This window comes from Micropterus salmoides, unplaced genomic scaffold (genome assembly GCF_014851395.1).
Source record: "Micropterus salmoides isolate LMB-PRFRI ecotype aquatic unplaced genomic scaffold, ASM1485139v1 Ms_hic_scaffold_7, whole genome shotgun sequence".
Lineage (NCBI taxonomy): Eukaryota > Metazoa > Chordata > Actinopteri > Centrarchiformes > Centrarchidae > Micropterus > Micropterus salmoides.
Window position 1 is genome coordinate 11,247,547 of NW_024044459.1, and position 22,609 is coordinate 11,270,155.

The 22,609-nt window shown below is 38.1% G+C and overlaps 1 protein-coding gene across 1 annotated transcript in view; it reads right to left on the reverse strand.

The window, feature by feature from the left end:
* Nucleotides 1-2,488: 2,488 nt before the first annotated feature.
* The window catches only part of mapk1 (mitogen-activated protein kinase 1), a 35,611-nt gene continuing 15,490 nt past the window's right edge, over nucleotides 2,489-22,609 (reverse strand). The window contains exons 2-9 of the mRNA XM_038702794.1: nucleotides 19,452-19,634; nucleotides 16,441-16,630; nucleotides 15,822-15,938; nucleotides 14,124-14,238; nucleotides 13,014-13,145; nucleotides 12,088-12,197; nucleotides 11,103-11,231; nucleotides 2,489-7,151 (exon numbers count right to left, since the gene is read on the reverse strand). Coding sequence (XP_038558722.1) covers nucleotides 11,115-11,231; nucleotides 12,088-12,197; nucleotides 13,014-13,145; nucleotides 14,124-14,238; nucleotides 15,822-15,938; nucleotides 16,441-16,630; nucleotides 19,452-19,634 — 964 coding nt within the window. The 3' untranslated portion in view covers nucleotides 2,489-7,151; nucleotides 11,103-11,114. The remainder of the gene's footprint in view (nucleotides 7,152-11,102; nucleotides 11,232-12,087; nucleotides 12,198-13,013; nucleotides 13,146-14,123; nucleotides 14,239-15,821; nucleotides 15,939-16,440; nucleotides 16,631-19,451; nucleotides 19,635-22,609) is intronic.

Consider the following 22,609-nt stretch of genomic DNA (forward strand, 5'->3'; position numbering starts at 1 on the left):
ACACTATTTTATTATCTGTTTGATTATTGTTTTTCTCTGATTATTGCTGATTTTATTTGCCTCATTGCCTCCTGAATTTCTTTAATTAAATCACATTAGGCACTTTGTAACTTAGTTTTGAAAAGCCCTGTAGAGTGTATTATTATTGATCATTCATATATTCTCTGCATCATGTCTGAATCCAAACACTGATTTACTATAAAAAAAAACACACAGCAGACAAACAAAAAAAACCCAGCAGGAATTGTATGACAGAGAGACGTCCTCACGGGAACAAACATTACAAATCTTTCTGTAATTACTATTCAGCTGTTATAAAACATGATTTTGTCCATTGAGATCTTTACAGGTGATGTCATTTCAACTACTATTCTTACTGAAAGGTGTGTAGGATCCAAATCTAGGGATACTCCAATTTCATTATTTCCTCTTCTGTTACTGATTCCAACACTTCAACTCAGTTTCTGATACAATATCAGTGCTCTCTTTTCCCCAAATTTCACGCTCACAGTACGGGATCTTTTATATGTGAGGTAACAGTGGCACTATCAACAGAGTTATGCCCATAGCAATTAAGTGATAATAAAAACACACACTTTTAATAATGACATTGACAAAAACACAGTTTTTAACGTGCATAGCCAAAAGTGGATTAGGCCTATCTCAAATAAAACCTCAGCTGTGAAGGAAAATTAATCAATGAATACATTTTATCTAACGAAGGGCAGAAGACCAAAACATAGTTAATAAAGTAAGTGTTGAATTTTTTTTGCAGAACTTCAATGATTATGAATTTAATGAACATTTAATGCAAATAAAAAGTATGAAGACAGATGTGTGCATGGGTTATTCTGAATTTAGGGCATCATTGCTTATTTTAAATCACATACTCATGGACAGCTTGATAACACTGTGCCCCTATAAAAGAGTTTGGATTGACCTTGATTTTATGACCTTTCTTGCCAAACATTTGTTAATATACTGTAGATATAACTCTAACATCTGTTTAGTAAACATGAAGCCAGGTGGTTAGCTTAGCAACAGGAAACAGGAAGTCATTGCTCCCGGCCATGAAATAGACCAGCCCATAACCTCCGATAAAACCACGTGTCGTTTTTAGACTTTCTGTGAGGATTAAACAAACATGATATAATGCAATAATTAGAGTTTGAGAGTGTTGAGTCAGATGTGCGACCAGGCTGGGCCAGTTAAGCCTGGTCCCCACCTTCACCAGCTTTATAAACTTTGTCAAAAAATACTCCATTAGCTTTCTATTATAGTCAATAAATTTGCAAACAAAAACTTCTCTGGAGACGGTCAAGAGTCGGTGCAAAAGAGTTTATTCCAAAACAGGACACATAAACCCGTACAACATCCCAGCAGGTCGGAGGATGAAGTCAACCCTATGGTCTGCAGACAGTCTTATATATCCCCTCTGGGCTGGTTTGCCCCCTCCTTTCCTCATGATGAACTTCTTTTCCTCTGTTGTTGTGGTGTTTTTACCAATTAACACTGTTCCCCAGCTGTCATTTATTACTGGATTGTTAACTTTCTACATCTTTATACTACTGGATAAGAAGTTCATCATTTACATTTCAACTTCAGTCTCACCGTATTTTGTAAAGGTTACGCATGCTTAATTTGACACACAATTATATTTAAAAAAAAATTAATATAAGAATAACATAAGTAAAGTTGCATTTTTCATTAATGCTTGGTTTCTTACAGCAATCTTGATGTTATGCTGGCTGCTTTCTGCTTTGTGCTTATTATCTCTGTCGTGTTTTTATCAAGCATCTGATGGTTTTTTGGTCATCCTGTCTGTCGGTGATTTCTGTCAGCATCTGTCGCTTTTCTGTCTAACTTTTTGTCTGCAATGCTCCCCCTCTCTGTGTCCTAGGCATGCCCTCTGCTGATCATGCTATTTTAACCAAAAACCTGACTTTGTGGAATAAGCTGGTGTCTCTTGTGCTGTGTGCTACAGACAGGACCTTCTTACTGTATTGATGTATGTTTTGTAACACAATTTTCACTAATTCAGCTTCTACATTTTCCTTTGCTGGGGTTTTTGATGATGTCTTGCTGTGCTCATTCACTCTGTTCCCAGAGCACACGTGCCTGCTTACACACACACACGCTACTGCCTCTGGGCAGTTAGACACAGAGAGGACCACACACACACTCAGAGCTATAGAGTGATCTTAACTTTACTCTGCCAATGCAGACCACCTTCTCTCTAGCAATTAATGATAACAATTTAGGCTGTAATGTTCTAAAATAATTCTCAACAAGAGGTGCAAGGAGTTGGGCTTTTGTTAGCTTTGGACAGAGCCAGGCTCGCTATATCCCCCTGCTAAGCTAACAGGCTGCTGGCTGCAGCTTTATATTTACCGTACAAACATGACATGTTATCAAAAAAGGAAATTTCCCGAAATGTCAAACTATTCCTTTAAGTCGAGAACACAACTGCAAAATGAAAAGCGACAGCCACACTTCAATACATCATTTTTATTATGAATTTTCACTCTTCTCATTTAACCACACTTTTAATTGTATACTTGGTCGCTCCAAGAAACTTTTATTTTACAGTTCTGTATGTAATGACAGATGCTGACAGCAGTAAAAGAAGTCGTCTCTAATGCTTCTGAAATCTGTGTCGTATTTTCTTGAACTCTGGCTTACAAAGAGACTTTGGAGATGTTAATGAAGGTACAGTGTTTTTAATGAACGTCTATTTAAATGTCATGGCAGAGTTGCAAAAAAGAAAAACTAAATATTAAAAACAGATTATTCAAAGTGGCAGTCAGTCTTTAATAATAGCAAAGAAAAGCTTCTTTCAAGTCTAATCCTTCACACGACAGCAAAATAAAACTGACCAATCAATTCAAACAATTTCTATGGCAGGTCAACCTTTAAAACACAACCAAGGTTTTATTTTTCTCTTTCAGAAACGTTAACTACACAATTAAAAGGTTTATACTGATCAAAACATACAGAGTGAAGTAGTTCCACTGGAGACAACTCAAACAAGATTAGTGTCTGATAGAAACATAACATTCATTTTACAATAAAAATATCTGCACAAAAACATCAAAAAACAAAACACAAAAAAAAAAAAACAACAAAAAAAACACAGGCTCAAGGAAAAAGGGTAAGGCAAAAAATATAAATGTTTGTTTTTCATTTTTTTTAATACAGTCACAAATCACAGCTGTGGCAACAAATCTCTTTAAAATGTACATAACTGAAAGATAAGGATACCCACCCACGATATCTCCCACCCCCTTGACTTGATTGTGTTCATTTTTAAGAGCATATACTGCGATTACAACGGATTCCTGACTAAACAAAAGCTGCACATCAAATCTTGGATATCAAGACTATCAAAAAAGGCACAAACAGACAGGTTGCACAAAGAACTCAGCAGAAGCTTTTTTTATACAACTAATCCCAGTAAGGTTTCCAGTGCCTCCTCCCCCCCCACCCAAAAAAAAAAAAAAGACTATCTACAGGTAAGTCAAGTCCTGGCAGGCACCTTGGATTACAAATTCCATCCCAACTACTGTAGAAGCAAGTGCATTTAATAACTGTGTGACAGACGGGTGTGTACAGCGAGTGTGAGGAGGACTGGGACCGAGGAGTCTTTACCTCACGTTAAAAGTCAGCTCAGGTGAAATTTGAGAATCATTTCTGCAGTGACAGTTCAGTCATTAACGTTTTTCCAAATGTCATCAAATGAGTTAAATCTCTGTCGACAGAACCAACAAAACCATTTTTTGGGGGGTTTGATCAAAGAGGGAAGAAATACTTTTTTTTTTAAATATATAAATGTATACAATTTTTTTATGTTTACAGATCTGTTATTTTCTATTTTTTATCTTAATAGTTTCCTGGAAAGAACTGAGTAATTATATGGGAAACTCAAGTGTATACTTTTGTCATCATGAATTTATAAATGTAAACTTTATTTTTCATGCATGCTGTAATTTTTAATTGTATGGAGATAAAATTGTGCCAGTTCATCTGACCTGCTGTACTGCCTAAAAGACTCTAAGTTACACTATCTTAGCAATTAAGTGGAATGAATTCATTTGGAAGTGGACCAATACGCACTACGGATAAAATGATTAGGTGGTTAATCAATTAGCTGATCAACAAAAAATAAATAGTCAAGTACTCTGCTGAACTATTTATCAAAGTAAAATACTAAACATTTGATTACGGCCTCTCAGAACATGTTTTCTATCTCTTCATTGTTAACTTAATATCTCTGGGTTTTCGACTGTTGGTGGGAAAAAAGGTTATCTGAAAGATCCAGGAACTTTTTTTTTAAAACAAAAAACAATTAATCATCAAAATAATCGAATGATTAAACAATGATGAAAACTATCATTCGTTGTAGCTCTATTAAACAGTCTCTAATTGACCTAGAATTAGGACCAAATTACATCTTTCCAGAAAACATCTTAGGAATGTTTAGAATTTACAGACCTGTAAAATAAGGCGTTAGAGGTTCTTTTCTTTTCAATAAATCACAAACACATATTTCTCTTAGCTCAGCACGCTAGCTAGCTTACTTAGACAATTGCAGATTCCTTTTAAAGAGCAATTTAATGTCATCTGAACATCTTGTTTTTGCTGACCTCCTGTGGTTTAACTTCTAATCAGGCTGCAAGTGTACTTCAGGGTGCGAGCGTGACATCACTGTTGGGTGTGGTCAGAGGTGCAACAGACTGAGCGTTTATGGCTTTAATGCATTTGAGTAGAGCATTCCTCTCTTAGCCTCTACTTCCCCCACTCAGTTTCAGTTATTCAGCCAGAGCAAAAGTGAAACACAAAGTTAAACTGTGGTTCTTTGATTCTGCCCTCAGAGGGATGCTTGTACAACCGAGAATTGCTTTTTGACATGTATGCAAATGTAGCATAAGAATCAAAAGTTGAGTTTAGCTTCACTAATTTTCTGACAGAAATATAAAAATCACGAGTTTACAGATCACCCATTACTTTTGTCACGGCCCATATACACATCGTCGTCGTCATAGGAAAGAATGAAAAATCAGCCAAACCTGCTCAAAAGGTCTGAAATTGTCTCATTTTAGATTTTATTCTCTAATTTCATAGTTTAAGTGCCAGCACAGCAAGATTCTTGAAGAATCCATTCAGGTAGATTTTGACTTTAAATCTACTTTGCGATGCTTTAGTGTCGTAAATAATACTACATTATTTCATTCATTAGGTCACTCACACGTTGCCACATGAGCGTTTCTTTTGAAGCTGCAGTACTGTAACCTAACCGAAGGCTACGTGTACACTGACACTGAATACATTTGAGGCCCACTTGTAAACAAACTGAAATGATAGACGCTGCAGTGATACTGACATTAAATGACACGGGTGGTTGATGAAGCCTTAGCGCTTCTGGCTTGTTCAGTTTGTCCCCCAGAGTTTCCACATATATAATCTTTAAAGTCATAATTCCTTTCGCTTAAAATAAAACCTTCAGATTCAACAGTCTTTAATCAGCGGTTACTGACAAGAAGTATGGTTTCGACTTCTGCTGCAGTTCTGTACTTTTTAAAAAAACGTTTTAGTTCTACTGCAGTTGTCTGCTGGTGCTGACATGTCGACTGTTTTCAGCGTGAAAATGTGCAATTTAAAGCAAAACAAAAATGTTCCGAAGGATAACATGATCTGTTACGAGTATTATTTCAATTGTATCACACCTGGATCCCATTTCTCAGGTTCAGAAAACAACATGTTTTGTGGTTTTTGTAACATACAGTTTTTATGGTTATTCTCCTATTTGCAAACACAACAAGATGTCTTAGCGTGCAGATGGAGTTTAGCTAAAAACGGAGGAGACAGAAACCTGTAGACCTAAACAACAATGGAGATGAGATAAAAACAGACAAAGAGACTGCTGAAGCAAAAGAAAGAAACTGAACAAAAAGCACCATGTGATTGGGAGGTGTGATATACCACAAAAAAGTAGAACAAAACGAGCCTGGGCACTCTCCTGGCGGATCTGCCCGGCTTGTGTGGCACTTAACATCGTTGTCTTTGTATACAGAGCTTATAACAGTCATGCAAAGGGCACAGTATTATTCTAACAAGGCGAGAGAGAGAGATTAACAGAGACTGACGAAGAAGAAGAAAAAGGAAAACACGAATCGGGACGAAAAGTGAGGCGCAACAAGGTTTCCTCCAGATAAAACAAGTTATGTGTGAAAACTGAATTCTTGTCCTGATGCATTAAAATTCCCTCATATGAAAAATGTCATACTGTACATACAGACCTGTATGAAACGAACAGACCTTTCCTTTAGTATATCATGGCTAAGGCAGAAATTGATGGTGACAACCTTCCATCCACCTATAATTAGGTGTATTTACACACAAAGTGATATCTTACTGAAGCCAATGACAAATTACAACCGGGGAATTTTTATTATTAATTTATATATATAAAAATGTGTGTGTTTTAAGAATTAAAATACAAGGTCTGTTAAAATATATATCCTCAACACCACCCACTGATGGCTTGTGGCCTGCAAAGTCTCAGGCTGATTTTGTGATTTCATTGCATAAATCAGATGGTTAATTTGGGTTTTTCTTTCCTCTAAAGAGATAAGAAAAAAAAAAAGATCAAGGAATCCCTTGTAACAGTGCAACAAAGGAAAATTCAAAAGACCTTTTTAATGATGGATGATTCTTATAAACAATCTACTGTTTGTGCAACGTAGGCAGAGTTTTAACCACCACCGCTGCAACGACAAACACAACAGCTACTCTATCACTGTCATTCAACTGGACATACAAGGTCTTGAAGAGAGCCAAACGCCTTTGAAAGACACAAAAAAAGTTGTTTATCTTGGCTTAAAACACAAAATCATCCCCCAAACTGTAAGGTGTGATGTGAAGAAAGAGAGAGACAAACAGAAAGAGAGAGAGAATGATTGATTGATTGATTCCTGACGCCATTCCTGAGCAAAGTGGACTTGACGAGTGAGACCCAAGGAATCCAGGTGATGTGGACAACAGGAGAGGAAAATAAACAAATAAAAAAAACAAAAAAAAACAACCAACATCACAGCAACAGTGTGGAGTCGGGGAGGAGCAGTGGCAACGCAGAAGCCATTCCACAGAATCATCTGGAGGGAGAAGAAACAGTCACCGTGTGATGAGCAGTATTTGTTTCAAGCAATAATTAATTTACATATAAATAAAGGTCTACTCTGCTGATTTGTATCACTGGTTGATATAACACTTATAGTAATTTCAATAGGGTTGGGTTGCAAAAGTTGAACGAATTTCTGATCCAGTTTTTAGTTGGTAAAAAAAAACAAAACAAACAAAAAAAAACCCTACTGAACCTCAACTCTAACATCAAGTTAATGTGTAAAACGTCTACGCTGCCTTTGACTGAATATTAATATGTTTAATGTTGTACAATGCTCTAGTTAAAACATAAAGGTGATTTCCCCTTTTGTTTCTGAACTGAACCAGCAGCCTGGTCCAGGACCCTGAATCACTGCACAAATTTGAAAATCTGCCTGACCTCTTCTTGTAAAAGGTATAAACGTCTCAACACTGCAAAGTATTGTGAGTTTTTAGTTTTGTGGCACAAGTGTCCAATATAGATCAGCCCTGTGTTGAGCGCTAGCTGAATATTTTAATTATGTCATACATATAAAAGGGGGTATTCATTTCTTGGAATGAGATCCTATTTGATCCAGAGTTTTGCATTTGTGGATTATCTGAAATAAGAAAAAGAAGAACTGGGACTTTAGTGACAGCCACCACAGCTCAACAAAAACAAGTGCGACACCTACAGAGACTTTGACTTCACCATGAAACACCACAGCAAAAAATTGACCATTTAAACGTGTTAACACTTTAAAAATTCAGTTACACATGTAAGAACTTCCCCTTAACTACTAATATTATAATATAAAATATAAAAAGTGAGAAATGTTTTATGTCAACACTTTGCAGTTTTAGTAACATTGTTACTAAAGTAATCAAAGTGTTAATGTACACTGCTCAACACAATGTAACTCCAAGTCAATCACACTCCTGTGAAATCAAACTGTCCACTTAGGAAGCAACACTGATTGACAATCAATTTCACATGCTGTTGCAAATGGAATAGACAACAGGTGGAAATTATAGGCAATTAGCAAGACACCCCCAATAAAGGAGTGGTTCTGCAGGACCACTTCTCAGTTCCTATGCTTCCTGGCTGATGTTTTGGTCACTTTTGAATGCTGGCGGTGCTTTCACTCTAGTGGTAGCATGAGACGGAGTCTACAACCCACACAAGTGGCTCAGGTAGTGCAGCTCATCCAGGATGGCACATCAATGTGAGCTGTGGCAAGAAGGTTTGCCCGTGTCTGTCAGCGTAGTGTCCAGAGCATGGAGGCGCTACCAGGAGACAAGTCAGTAAATCAGGAGACGTGGAGGAGGCCGTAGGAGGGCAACAACCCAGCAGCAGGACCCGCTACCTCCGCCTTTGTGCAAGGAGGAGCAGGAGGAGCACTGCCAGAATCCTGCAAAATGACCTCCAGCAGGCCACAAATGTGCATATGTCTGCTCAAACGGTCAGAAATATCCTCCATGAGGGTGGTATGAGGGCCCGACGTCTGCAGGTGGGGGTTGTGCTTACAGCCCAACACCGTGCAGGACGTTTGCCAGAAAACACCAAGACTGGCAAATTCGCCACTGGTGCCCTGTGCTCTTCACAGATGAAAGCAGGTTCACACTGAGCACATGTGACAGACGTGACAGAGTCTGGAGACGCCGTGGAGAACGTTCTGCTGCCTGCAACATCCTCCAGCATGACCGGTTTGGCGGTGGGTCAGTAATGGTGTGGGGTGGCATTTCTTTGGGGGGGCCGCACAGCCCTCCATGTGCTCGCCAGAGGTAGCCTGACTGCTATTAGGGGCTGATAAATTTGATTTCCATTGATAATTTTTGTGTGATTTTGTTGTCAGCACATTCAACTATGTAAAGAAAAGCGTATTTAATGAGATTATTTCTTTCATTCAGATCTAGGATGTGTTATTTTAGTGTTCCCTTTATTTTTTTGAGCAGTGTATATTTAACTTTAGAAACCATTAACACAAGTTACAGATGCTGAGATAAGGAAGGAAATACATTTTAAAGCTGCAACAACAAACTGCTGGCAGTGTAGAGGGCAGTCAATTCAGGAGAGGTCACACTCTGCTCCTTTTCAGTAGACTGATGATATACATTGAAAAGCTACAGAGAGGAAACAGTAATTATATATGCTGACACAGAGCGGATGATAGGCTATAAAATGTAGCACTGATAGTTATCATCACAACAAGAGGCCTGTCAGGGAGCAGCTGGTGGTTAGCAGAGAGGGGGGAAAGACACCTCTAAAGAGTGTCATTAGTGTGGGAAATTACAAGGTTATTTTCTAGTGCTTTTTTATCTATGTTTTTTTAATAGTATACTTTGCATCCAAAAGGATTTGACTGATATTGTTTTTACATTAAGAGCACCAGTATTTTGTGTTTACATTCAACATCAGCAACAATTACCGTTGTCATGCAAAACATACTCGGTTTTCCTGCAGAAGCAAATTCTTATCAGAATGAAAAAGTCACATTAGTTGTAACATTTGACGCAAAGCCCTTAAACACAGACTATAGTATTTCATATAGGATTTGTATTCGTGAATGAGCTAGCAGCTCCCTTTAAAACAGAACAAAGAAGATACTTTACAAAACATAAACTAGGTCTGGTTACCGTTTGAAAACTTTTGAGTTTTAGTACCAATATAATAGTTTTTATGATACCTTATCTAGAGAAATATAAACAAGTTTAAAAAAGAAACATTGCTAAATAAAATACAGTCTAAAATGGTCAGAAAATATTAAGGTACTGGCTGATAAAATAAACAGTTAACACGATTATGAATCTGATCAGGCCTTTGGATGCCAGCTATCTGTAGTTTTTAATTAGGGCTGAACGATAAGCAAAAAAAAAGTTATGAATTTAGTGGGAATGGTCATTTTTGCATTTTATTTTCAACAACAACAAAAAAGTATAAAAATGATGATGATTTGATTCTTGTTGGGATCTGCCTGTACCAAACAAACGTTCCCTTAAGTCTGAAGAATATGATTTGTAGGGCAGGGTCTCTCTGTAGCACCACAATGCCTCATTTATAAATGGTATGTTGTGACACAAATTGTGATTTCAATAATATTTCGATTTAATTTTCAGTCCTATTTTAAATACTTGGAGCAGGTACTGAGGTTTGAGCCGCAACCCTAAACATTACTTACCAAATTATTCCATTCAGAAATAAAATACAACATTTTTGAGCAATTCTCCATATTATGGAAGTTAATGTGTTTTAACATTTAAGTTCCATCAAAATGTTCAAAAATTATTTAATTTCCTTAAAATGCCACAGTTGTTAAAGGAAGCATGTTACCTTAGGGTTACATTACTGTCCGGATATGTTATGCTTAAAATTAGATGCCGTTTCTGCCTCCAGAGGCTTAAACTATCTACATACAAACACAAATGAAGGACTGTTTCAGGTTTTGCTGTGGATGCAAACTGACAGCTATAAAGCAGAATTATACTTGGTGGTGTACCTTTGAAGTACCAGTTCACACAGATGGCTTTTAAAGTGGTTTTATCCTGGTGAAGAACCTCTACTTCACACTCTGCACACATCTAAATTTAAATCTATATCATAGTGTACTGTGTAGGGTCTCTTACTTCAGCTCATAAGTGGAGAGTTGTTAAATTCAGCACAAATGAATCAGTAGTTTTTAAAGTTTTAACACCACTCGCAGTTTTTTTGTTTTTTTTTTTTTTACTAGTTTTGATCATGTACACTCGACTCTACTGCATTTTTGAAACAGCGGAGGTGGGAACATCCGACTGCGTTGAGGATCACCCTGATCTTTCTTACCATGAAAAGCTGGTTGTTCAGCGCAGACTTCAGCGCAGCTAATGGTAATACTGTTCTGTGCCTGTAGTTCTGAATACTGTCCCTCCCCTGAGTTCACGTCAATGGTTTTCAGGTTCTAGGTAGGACTGCAGTGATGTGGACTCACCTGTCTGAGATGTTAGGACCTAAAGCCGGGCTGGAAACGTGCAGTTTCTTGAAAGATGAGCTCCTTCAGTGTCTCTTTGGGTAGGTCATCCAGCTCCATGTCAAACTTGAACGGGGCCTCAGCAACAGGCTACAAAGGGAAACAGAGTACATGTTGATGTAAAGGTAAGGAACATAATGGCAAGGATGGCAAAAAAATTCAGAACATGATATCCTGATAAGCAAAACACTATGTATCCTCATTCCAAACAGGCCCATAGACCAGGGGTCGGCAAATAAGTCTGACATTGGGCCAAATTCTTTTCAAGCAGTTACGTGTCGGGCCAGAATCTTATTTCAGTCAAATTATTTTAAACCCTTGGACACTCATGTGCATGTTTAGCTTAGTCGGTAGAGTTCAGGATTCACGTTGGAGGAGTTGTATGATCGATCCCAAAATCCGGCTGACTTTTTTTTTCTCCCTTGTTAAACAAATTGATTAGCCTTTAAGGACACTTTTTTTACATGCTCGCATTAAAGCATGTGCTGCAGTGTGTGTGCGTGCGTCCTGGCGTTTGATCCACATTCATAAACCTATGGACCCTTATTTTCATTTCCCTGAGGAAATTCAGGGGAATCCAATCACACGTTTACTGGCGGCTTTTACAGAGGTGTGTCAAGCCTTGAATGTTCTTCAGAACTTTTCAAAGTAAAAGCTCTCAATAAACTCAACATGAAGCATTGCTGCAAAAAAGTTCTAGCGCTTTTATTTTGGAGGCACAATCAATTAAGAGGAAGTGATTATGTGAGTAACTGTTGCTGACATGACAGATCTATTTCAGCATCAGCTGCTATCAATTTATTTATTTTTATTTTGCTGTTATCAAAGCAATCTGGCTGCAGGCCAGATATTTTTGCTGGCGGGCCAGTTCTGGCCCACAGGCCGCATTTACTGCCATAGACTATAACGCGAGCTGACATCCAACAGCCCAGAATGACGGTCTTACCTCATCTGTGGGGTCGTAATATTGTTCCAGGTAGGGGTGCGCCAGGGCCTCCTCCACCTCGATCCTCTTGTGAGGGTTAAAGGTCAACATCTTGTCCAACAGGTCCAGAGCTGCAGCACAAGGGTGAGAACATCGAACAGGGCAAAGACGGGGTTAATTTAGGTGAGAGAGCATGTCAGTCCACTAGAGGGCAACATCACACCCTATGTGCTGTTTGGATTATTTCCAAGTAATAAAATGAGACTCTTATTTTTGATTTTACACATTTAACAAGGCATTCATGATTTAAGGAAATTCAGAGCTGTCTGGGACTAATATGTTGGCTGCTGCGTGTTTAAAATCAATATAATCTAGTTTGATAGCCTGAAATTAGAATGGAAGAGAAAAGGTTGCATGCAATCTATTTTTAGAGAGAAATCTATCAAGCAAACCTTAAAACTGACCAACTATTGATGAAAGAACTGCAGTTTAATTTTCCTAATCCGTTAAAATACCTAACTATTTGGGATTAAATATAGCCTATGTGGCACCTGCCTCCTGTCCAAGCTGCTCTATTACTAGAAAATTATTGCATCTGACTTAAGGCGCCTTCACACTGTGTGATGACAACAATCGGGTACGTTTATTGCATGTCCCTCTGCGAGAACAAGCTTTGGCCATAGTACTTTGCACGAGTCCCCACAAACTGCTTTTTGTTTTGCCTCCATGGATTTAGTTTGTGTGTTCATCACCAGCTTCCATTTTGTTTGACTGCTGTGGTGTTGGCTAAGTGTTTTGTCTCTGTGCCACCTGTGCCCCAAATAAAATGATATTCTGTCCAGGAATTTTCTCAGGAAATTGTTTAGCGGGAATAACTCTCCCTTGTCTAGAGTGCAATCTCTAGAAATTCCATGATATGTGGGAATCATGTTTGTCTTAGCTCTGACCTTTGGGATCAGCGTTGGGGAAGAGGCGGTTCCACGGCACCTTGCAGCGCAAAGGCAGCGACAAAAGATAGTTCCTGGCCTTAATGTTGATGATGCAGTTGAGATCCTCCTGAGAGGGAGAACCCAGGATCCCTGAAGCACAAAGAGAAGATTGTAAAGAAGAATTACTTTCTGATTCTGTATGTGACAGATTGCAAGCGCACACTCGTTCAAGTTTTCAGTTATGTGGGGAAGTTTTCTTGAGCTAAAACTACAACAGTCTGAACGCACAACAAAATGACAGATGGGAGAAGCAATATGTGGTCTAGCACCAAGACACAAAAAGTATGACTTGACAAATGCATATTAACAGTTATGGTATCTATGGACTCCAACACCAGGAAGTGGTTGTTACTGAGAGAGAAGGTGAAATTTCACATAAAGTTGTCACATCTTTCATGCAGACTAAACTGACATTAGATTTTGCAAAAGATTCACATTTGTCTTAACTTAAAGGAAAACATGAAGTTACTGATGCTATGACCATCACACTTACTGTAAATATCTATAATCGAGAGAGAGAAAGGCACAATAGCAGTATTGTGTATTGACATTTACGACAAACACAATTATTTCAGGAGGTGAATATCTTCAATCACAACTATTAGTGACTCAGAATATGATAATTATTAAGAAAATCTGTATAGTATTTAAACAATGAATACAATTAAAATTTGACTGGAATAAACCTCTAAACTCCTATGTAAAACTTCCTGAAACCATCTTGTTTTTGTTGACGAAACCTTATTTACTTGAAAACACAAGTTTACACAAATGATGGTAGGTTTTATAATCTGACCATTTTAGCACTTGCTCTTAAAACACAAATGACACCATATTAAACGTTATCTTACTACAACATTTGTTCTTAATTCTCCATGTATATTTATTTCAGAGAGGGAGAAGTTTACAAGAAATGTATGAGCAAGATGTTAACCACCTTCTTCAAACGGATTCTTACATATAAACACTGAGCAGTTCTGCTGGGGTCACTGACTGTTTAAACAACAATACTACAGTACCACACCAATCCTAAATCCTACACAGGATATAAAAGTATAAAATTATTACCCAAAATGTGGTTAAGCTGATCCAAGTAGTGCTTCCCAGGAAAGATTGGCCTGTTGGACAACATCTCAGCCAGGATGCAACCCACTGACCAGATGTCTATGGACTTGGTATAGCCCTGAGATGGAGGAACACAAAGACACAGCCATGACTACAGTATATCTAAAGTCAACGTAATGGAGCATTTCAGAATAAGAGCGTTTTGCCCGTCTGATTTTGCTGACTTGTTAAGATTTTGGCTTATTAGTTCAGTTGTCCTTGATTTTTGTGCTTCTACTAAGTAGCTATGTAGTTAAATTGTTTCTTTTTCTGGTCCGTTTTAACTGACTTCCTCCCGGGTTCGTCTGATCTGCGCTGCTTGACGTGGCTTCAGTCAAAAATACACTGGCAGTGAATATTGAAATTTAGCAAAACTTCAATACAAAAAAAATATCAAATCATAATCGCAATATCTGGCAGAAAAATCGCAATTTGAATTTTTTACCCAAATTGTTCAGCCCTATAAACAAATGTCAAAAATCAATTTTCTAAATGTTGATTGATAACTTATGTTCACTGAAATCTTGGAAGTACAGCGCGCCCAGACAGTCAGGGGCACACAAAAGAGACAGTGATATCTTTGAATGGTGTCAGACCAGTTATCTGCTACTGAATTAATGACCACCCGCACACTGTTTGAGCACATCAACATTCGACGCTTGGCTAGTTCTCTGTGTATCCTGTGTGTGTGTAGCGAGTGTGTGGGTAAGTGAATGAAAGAGAGTGAGAGGCAGAACTTCATGGTGAAAGTTAGCGTCGGAAAACACTAGTTACTTAGTATGAATGTACAGTGTAGGTCACAGTATGTCTGTTAATAAAGTCTGTTGCTTCAGCATCTGCTGGAAAAGTGACGGTCGGTTAGCACTAGCAAACATCTCCCCTGTAACTTACAGCACGTTTTTTGGCTGCAATGTAACTAGCTAAATTAGTAAAGAAGCAATGTTAATTTGTTGCGTGTCATTACTAACGTTACCTACTTGTCCAGTGTTAACATCAAGTACAAGTTAAACTGGTAGAGAGCTCTGTACTGTACACATACTGTACATCCTGATCGTTAAATCATATTTCAGTTTTCAGAGGGAAAAAAAAGGTTGTTAAAGAAATGATGGTGGTGACAACTGAGGAGCTGAGGCTAGTAGAGTAAATTAGGGGTGCAAAGTAGTTGTTTTAAGCTAATGAGGAGAAGTTTCTTTTGGATTTTAATGTGCAAATTAAATTCTTAGTAATTATCCAGAAATCACAAAAGATGCATCGATGCATACTGTTTTATAATTGCAATCGAATCAAATGGTGAGGTGCCTAAAGATTCCCGCCCCATGCGTTAGAGCTTCATTCTTCTTACTGTTTAACTATTATATACAGGAAGCGAAGACTTAAAGTAGAATCAAACATTTAAGAGCACTCTCATCTAACCTGAACCTAAATTTAAGACACAGCTAAAGTAAGGTCAAAAAATACAAAAATTGCTTGAGCATATTCAGTATGCTTTTGCCAAAATATATAACTTTGCAAAATAAAATGCATGACTGAAAACAGATCAAATTTCCAGGTGTCAGGGAGATTTGTTAAAATATAAAGAGGCAAAACAAACAAGGAATCCTCAAAACATATTCTGTCATCCTGCTGACGTATCAACATTTCACGGCAGGTGAAGACACTCACCTTGGAGTTGAGCATGATCTCAGGTGCTCGGTACCAACGAGTGGCTACGTACTCTGTTAGGAAACCAGTGTGATCGTGGTCAGGATCAGCCACACGAGCCAAACCAAAATCACAAATCTGCAGACAGATGAATGACAAGACAATGAATGACTGCGACATCAGACCAAAGACCACAAAAACAAGACCAAAAAAAGCTTGAGGTCATTTCATTGGCAGCTTAAAACCATCCAAACAGAATGGAAAGAAAGATGCACTGTGTGGTCTTTATTGAGGTATCAGTTTTCATGCTGTTCTCCTCCAACATGATAATAGCTAGTAGCAGGTGTAACAAAACATTTGTTTGCACATTTAGTATGTTAACTGATTCTTTTTTGTTAATACAAACGCTGTAGACATGAGTGTATTTCTTTTTCTCGGCCTGTATTTACACCTAAAACTAGTTAAATTCAGGCTTAAAAAGCCTTCCCACATGTATTTTATTTACGAGGATCAGACTGAGTGCTGGTAACTTCTGGCATGAGAATAACTGACGAATATTAAATATGAAATAAACTATGTATTAGAATATAATAAAGCATTAATATCAGCCGAATGTGTTTTAATTTCTCTGAGATATTACCTTGAGATCACAGGTGGTGTTGAGCAGAAGGTTGGAGGGCTTCAGGTCGCGGTGCAGGACGTTGGCAGAGTGGATGTACTTGAGCCCTCGCAGGATCTGGTAGAGGAAGTAGCAGATGTGGTCGTTGCTCAGGTGTTGAGTCTTCAGGAGCTTGTACAAGTCTGTCTCCATGAGATCCTGGACAATATATCTACACAGTGCCGGGTTAAAGTAGTACTACATAGCTTTGTCCCATCCATATGAGTCACATTTTTATTCCCAACTGAACATTTATGTCTTCAAAAATAATCACAGACCGAATTTTGTTCATATCAATATCTTCGATAGATTCATTCCTTCATACAGGCTGCTGTCAACCCCTAAGTACGACACTGAACAACACATTTACTGGCACACTCAAATTGGATTTTGTTGGCATTGCAAAGCTTTAGCTCAGACAGTTGGACGTTACAGCAGGTTGGCAGTGCCACGAAAAGACAGCCACACCTGCTGAGATTAGACTTAGATTAGACTTAGAAGATTAAACTTTTGGGCAACTCAGTCAAAGTCAAATCTCACAGTCCCAGAGGTATCACGGTTGGATAAATGAGCAGGTGCTCTTGCAGCTACAACATAGTGAAACCATGTTTGGTCCATGTGGCCCTCATTTCTATGTAGGTAACAGTGTTGTCAAAAATACAGATTTTGATACATATTGACTCTGAATTAAATAATAACTTTCCACAGTATCGATCCCAAAAATGTGCTTCTCTTCTCCCCGACAGCGAGCTGATACACACACCGCTGCAATGCCCACACAGCCCCGCCTCCTGTCACTCACAGCGCTAACTTCTCGTCACATTCGCTCCGTTTGAATCACATGAAAGTGGGAGGTACAGAGCGGTGCTAATGAAAGAGCAAAGGACCTGCAGGACCAACACGCTGTCCTCTATAAAAAACTCCCCTTAATACATCATTAAAGTTTTAAACAAGATGGCCCAGTAAACAGTTGTTGATAGTTGTCCTGTTGTTGGCCTAACAGACATTTATAATTCTCAAAACTAAACTAATTCCCCTCAGAGCTATCAGACCTGAGGAATCTCAGACAGCAGAGTTTCAGTTGATAAGAAGTAAATTAACTGATACGGTTCGTCTCAAACACCCAATACTATGAACTTTACTTACTAAGATAAGTTCATAACATAATTCAGTAATTATATTCAGTAATTTAATCAATGTTGCGTAAATTTCCCCCCGTGGTATCGAAAATGGTATTGAATATCGATATTTTTCAAGGTAGTGTATCGAAGTTCCAGAAATTCAAGTATCGTGACATTACTAGTAGGAAAGAAGATATGAACGCTCATCTGACTAGCTGGGGGCTTCAGCCATAGCTAGGGATGGGGATCGATACCCGGTTCTAAAAAGGACCCGGTTCCAAAATTCCTCAAAACACGAAAAATCAATAAGGTCCGAGTTTATCAATACTGCTATCGAGACTAGCGGGTCCTATAATGTAACATTATGTTGTGCAACTAATCAGAAATACTTTATTGATCCCCAAGGGGAAATTCTTTTGTCACAATTGCACACTTGTCAAGGTAGATAGATAGAGTGTATAAATATAAGAGTATAAATATAAAATATAAAAAGGAGTGTGGGTATGTACAATATTTACATTATTAAGAATTATTATGGTGATAGACCAAAATTCACACACGAGATATAAAAAAGAAAGTTAAAAGTTAGAAAATAAGATGATGAACGACGGAGCAACTGCAACAGGCTGCATGCACGTTGGCTCATGTGCACTAATGTCTCTAATGAAGACACCGAAATGCGGTATTAAACGGGACGCACACACACACAGCAGCAAGCAGAGAGAGACGCCACTCTGTCACGGTGGAGACGGTGAAGTCAAGTTAGCTACTCTCGTTACTGTTAGTACGTGCAATAAAGAGTAAAAATACATCACTATATCAATACACCTGTGTGTAGAGTAAACATGTAGAAAGGGTTTATTTAATCATCTCTGACCTCAGTCTCTCATCCTGTATGTTTAATACAAGCACGGCTAACGTTAGCTTGCCGTTAGCCAAATGGTACAAACAAGCTAAACTGAAGGCTGTCTGTAGCATAGACTGGTCTGTGGTCTTAAAATCTGGCACATTTATGTAAACTCCTGGCAGGTAGTGTATAACAGCAGGGAGGAGGAGGAGGAGGGACTGATGCTGATTGAGTTCTTCATTCTTTCTGAACGTCACTCAGTATTGTGATGTCAGACACTGAGTTTATTTGCTGTTTTAAACAATGTTGCTGATCTGGAAACAACAGTTATATGTAAAATATTAAAGTCTAATCCTATATAATTAATTTTGAAACAACCAGGCAGTTAATATGCACACTGCAATATTTGTTTATTTATCGCAAGTCATGTGTTATCTCAATATTTAACAATGTTACTGCACATTAAATATTTTCCTCATGCCGTGCAGGCCTACCTCATGCCTGTTGGGTCTGGTATTACCAAATAACCGTTACCTAATAATAGTAAAGTATCGATAAAGACTCCGATCGTTAGGCAGTCTCAATAATGGTATCAATATCAATAAAAATTAACGATCCCCATCCCTATCCACAGCCATTTATTTTAGTTAATGCAGAGTGTAAAATTAGACATGCTGCATTATGAAACTGACACCGTGACTCGACCAGTTTGCAACTGTTACTGCTGGGATACAGTGAAGAGCTTCCCTGCCAAATGTATGGTGACAGGTGGCTGTTATGTAATAAAAATACAACTGAAAAGCCGTATTCAACTACAAATGCTGAAGTGTAAGACCAGCCTCACTGGTAACACAAAGAAGTCATTTTAAATGTTTTAAATACATTAGTATAAAAGCAGAAATATAAATATTATTAATGCCATTAAGGCCCCACATGAAGGCCATAAATTAAAATGAACACACATAAAACACATTAGAACATATCAGACGTTCTCCAAATCATGAGGAGTGTATGTAAAAGGATACACATCCTTCATCTGGTCAATGGTTGGTGTGCGGATGATGTCATTGATTCCGATGATGTTCTCATGTTTGAAGCGCAGAAGGATTTTGATCTCTCTCAGGGTGCGTTGGCAGTACGTCTGGTGCTCAAAGGGGCTGATCTTCTTAATGGCCACACGTATCTTGTTGTCCCGGTCGTAGGCAGAGCTGGATTATTTAAAAGTAGGACACAAAAGCCAACAATTAGACATCAAATGTTGAAGGAGTAAAATATTTATCATGAGCTGACATGATTTTTAATCCCATTCAATCTTAAACCAACACCTTTGAATCAGAAATAGTGACACTAAAGTTTTTACTTCCTTTTCCATTTTGTACACACTCTTCTGTGCTGCTAAGCTTGATGACATTTTGGAGTAACTGCAGTAAGCGTCTATCACCTCTTCACTAGAACATTTTAAATAGATCTGCCGACATCATATCTTGCTTGGCAGACCAAGTTTTATTGAACAGCAGCAGCCAGGTGCCTCTGTGACAAATACTGCTTCCTTCCTGTGGTTTGCCAGTGGAAAGCTTTTAATATGAAGTAGTGACAGTAGGAAATATTTTGCATTAGCAGTATCTTAACAAGGCAAATACACCTCTGATACATTGTGCAGCAAAAAAAACAAAAGTGAGTCTGCTGCAGTATTTGTTAAATAAAAAACTCCCAACCACAGAACATTTTACTTCACACACACACGAGCTAAGTAAGTACGGATATCTGATTTTTAAAAATGTCTCCTATGACCACATCCATCAGTTTAGCACAATGACACAACTCAGTTCAGAGACCACTCCCTACCAATAATGCCCTGCTGAGGAGATGCAGTGATCGAGCCATGCCACTGCTTGCCACACCACAGTGCACCCAAAGTGTGCTACATGAAACCCGAGAGAAAGAGTCAAGAGCTGGCACGTCCTAATCAAGATAAGCTTACCCCACTCTGGTTTCCCACACGTTTTATGACTAAACTACCACAGTGCAAAGTGTAAAGCGACTTGGGAGCGAAAAAATGGAGCTTGAATAATGTCTTTGTTTAAATGCAGCCCTGACATTCAATGTTTTTAAAAGGTAAAAAGTAAAAATAATCACAAGCCCTCCCTGTAGAATATTGTTCATTTGTGAACACACAACGAAACGAGAAGTCCAACAGTAACAATTTGCTTTACAGAAGAATGCTTTGAAATACACTAAAACAGTTAGCATGACATAACCTCTGGTGGTGTCTAATTGGTCACTAAATCCTACTGGAGGAAGGCACTTTGTTAGTTATCAAGTTAAAAGCTTATTTTTTCATAAATTATAAATATAGTTTCTAGTATATAGTAAATATATAAATAATCTAAGATTCATGACATGTCCTAGAGTTGTATCTTATTCAGTTTCAATATTTTTTTGAAAGAATACATGGAAATTTCATTTTCAGACTCCAGGATTTCACTGAAAACATGAGAGGCTGACCGCTGTTTGTATCCTTTTTTATGTACATACATGTGACAATTCTACACGCACACTCAAACAAAGAGACAAAATATTTAGTAAAACTCTATGAATTGCAGATTTACTTCTCAGTAATGCCTGAGACGTGACAATTTGTCTTGTTGAGGGTCAGAGGTTTTAATATTAGAAGGCAGTGCAGCTCCGTTTTGAATACTGGCATCTGAAATCCAGTAAAGAAAAGCATAACATAACATATACAGGAAATGATAAAGAATGTTTGCATGCATGGAATGACTGAGTCTGGCAGATTTCACATTAAAGCCAGACTCAGAGCAAGAACAGAAGGTTAATGCACAAAGATTAGGAGGTATGTGCCTTTCACTTCATGCATACTTCACATCAAAGGTGATCTACTGTCAATCCTGTTTTTCAAAGCAGAGATTTTTAGCAGTATATTTGATAGCAGAGTAAAAGGAAAGGTTTTGCTCATTATGCAAAGTATCTGATAAAAACTGAAAAGGGTGGATCAATTATCAACAACGTGCAGACTGGAAAAACACATTTGCTGTTACTACTCACTAATCTTTTCATGAGTGTCGGCCATTAGTTTAAAGAATATGAAGAAACGGGGCTCTACAGCACTTGAACACTCCTGTGTATGAGCAGATGTAAACAGAAAAGAAATACCAGCATGCCCTTTGGCATAAAGAGTGGAAAGAGGTGGTGTAAATCAGCCTACGTTTTTGCCTTGCAGGCCTTTTCTTCTAGGCATGATGCTTACCGCTTACTCATTTGCATCAACAAGTATTAACATGATCCCTGCGATCTTTGGAGAGAAATAGATTAAGGTCTACTCTGCATGCTTCTAATTTTTTTCGGTTGTTGCTGAAACAATAGTTTTCTAGCTGCTGGCAGGTTCAGGTGTGTATTAGGGGTTTGAGAGTAGGACAGGATGATAATTAAATATCATCATTTAGTGGAATTGTATTACAATTATAAAGTTATTATTATCCAAAATCCTGTTGTCCAAATTACACAAAAGGCAATACAAACTAACAAAAGGAGTTACTGTTATGTGTAAAAATGTAGACCGAGTGTGTCTACACCCAGCAGACTAATTGTTCAGTTCCTTGTCAAATCTTGGCCAGGCCTGAGATGAGACACATCCTCCGCACAGGCACAGACATGTCCACTGCTGAATTTCTGGCCCTTTTTACTGGCGTGATGGCTGTTTCAACTTCCATATTGCTCACTCAGCCAAAGATATTTTGAATTTCCACACTAGTGTCTAAAACTTGCATCCTGTGTGCCGACTTTAACTCCAAAAAGCCATCATCTCAGTATTGTTTTTAAAATCCAGTAAAATGGGAATAAGACGATGTCTGGAGTTGCCCTCAGGTGCTGTGACTAATACATTCACATTATTTTTTGTTATTTTTAGTGTTAGACAAAATTATACAGCCTCTTGATCATTAAAGCACATTGAGGTTTTAAGGTAATGACACAAATTCACCTATTTTGAAGTCTGTTACAAAGAATGACAATTTAATAGTCTGGTTTTGGGTATGGCTAGACATCAAAACCAAGTCCAACTCACCATCTACTGCCAAAATAAGCAAATTGCTACTGCCAGCTTCCAAGAATTTCTGGAAGTCATCTCAAATCGTTGCAACACACTGCAACTTGGTGCCATCACAAA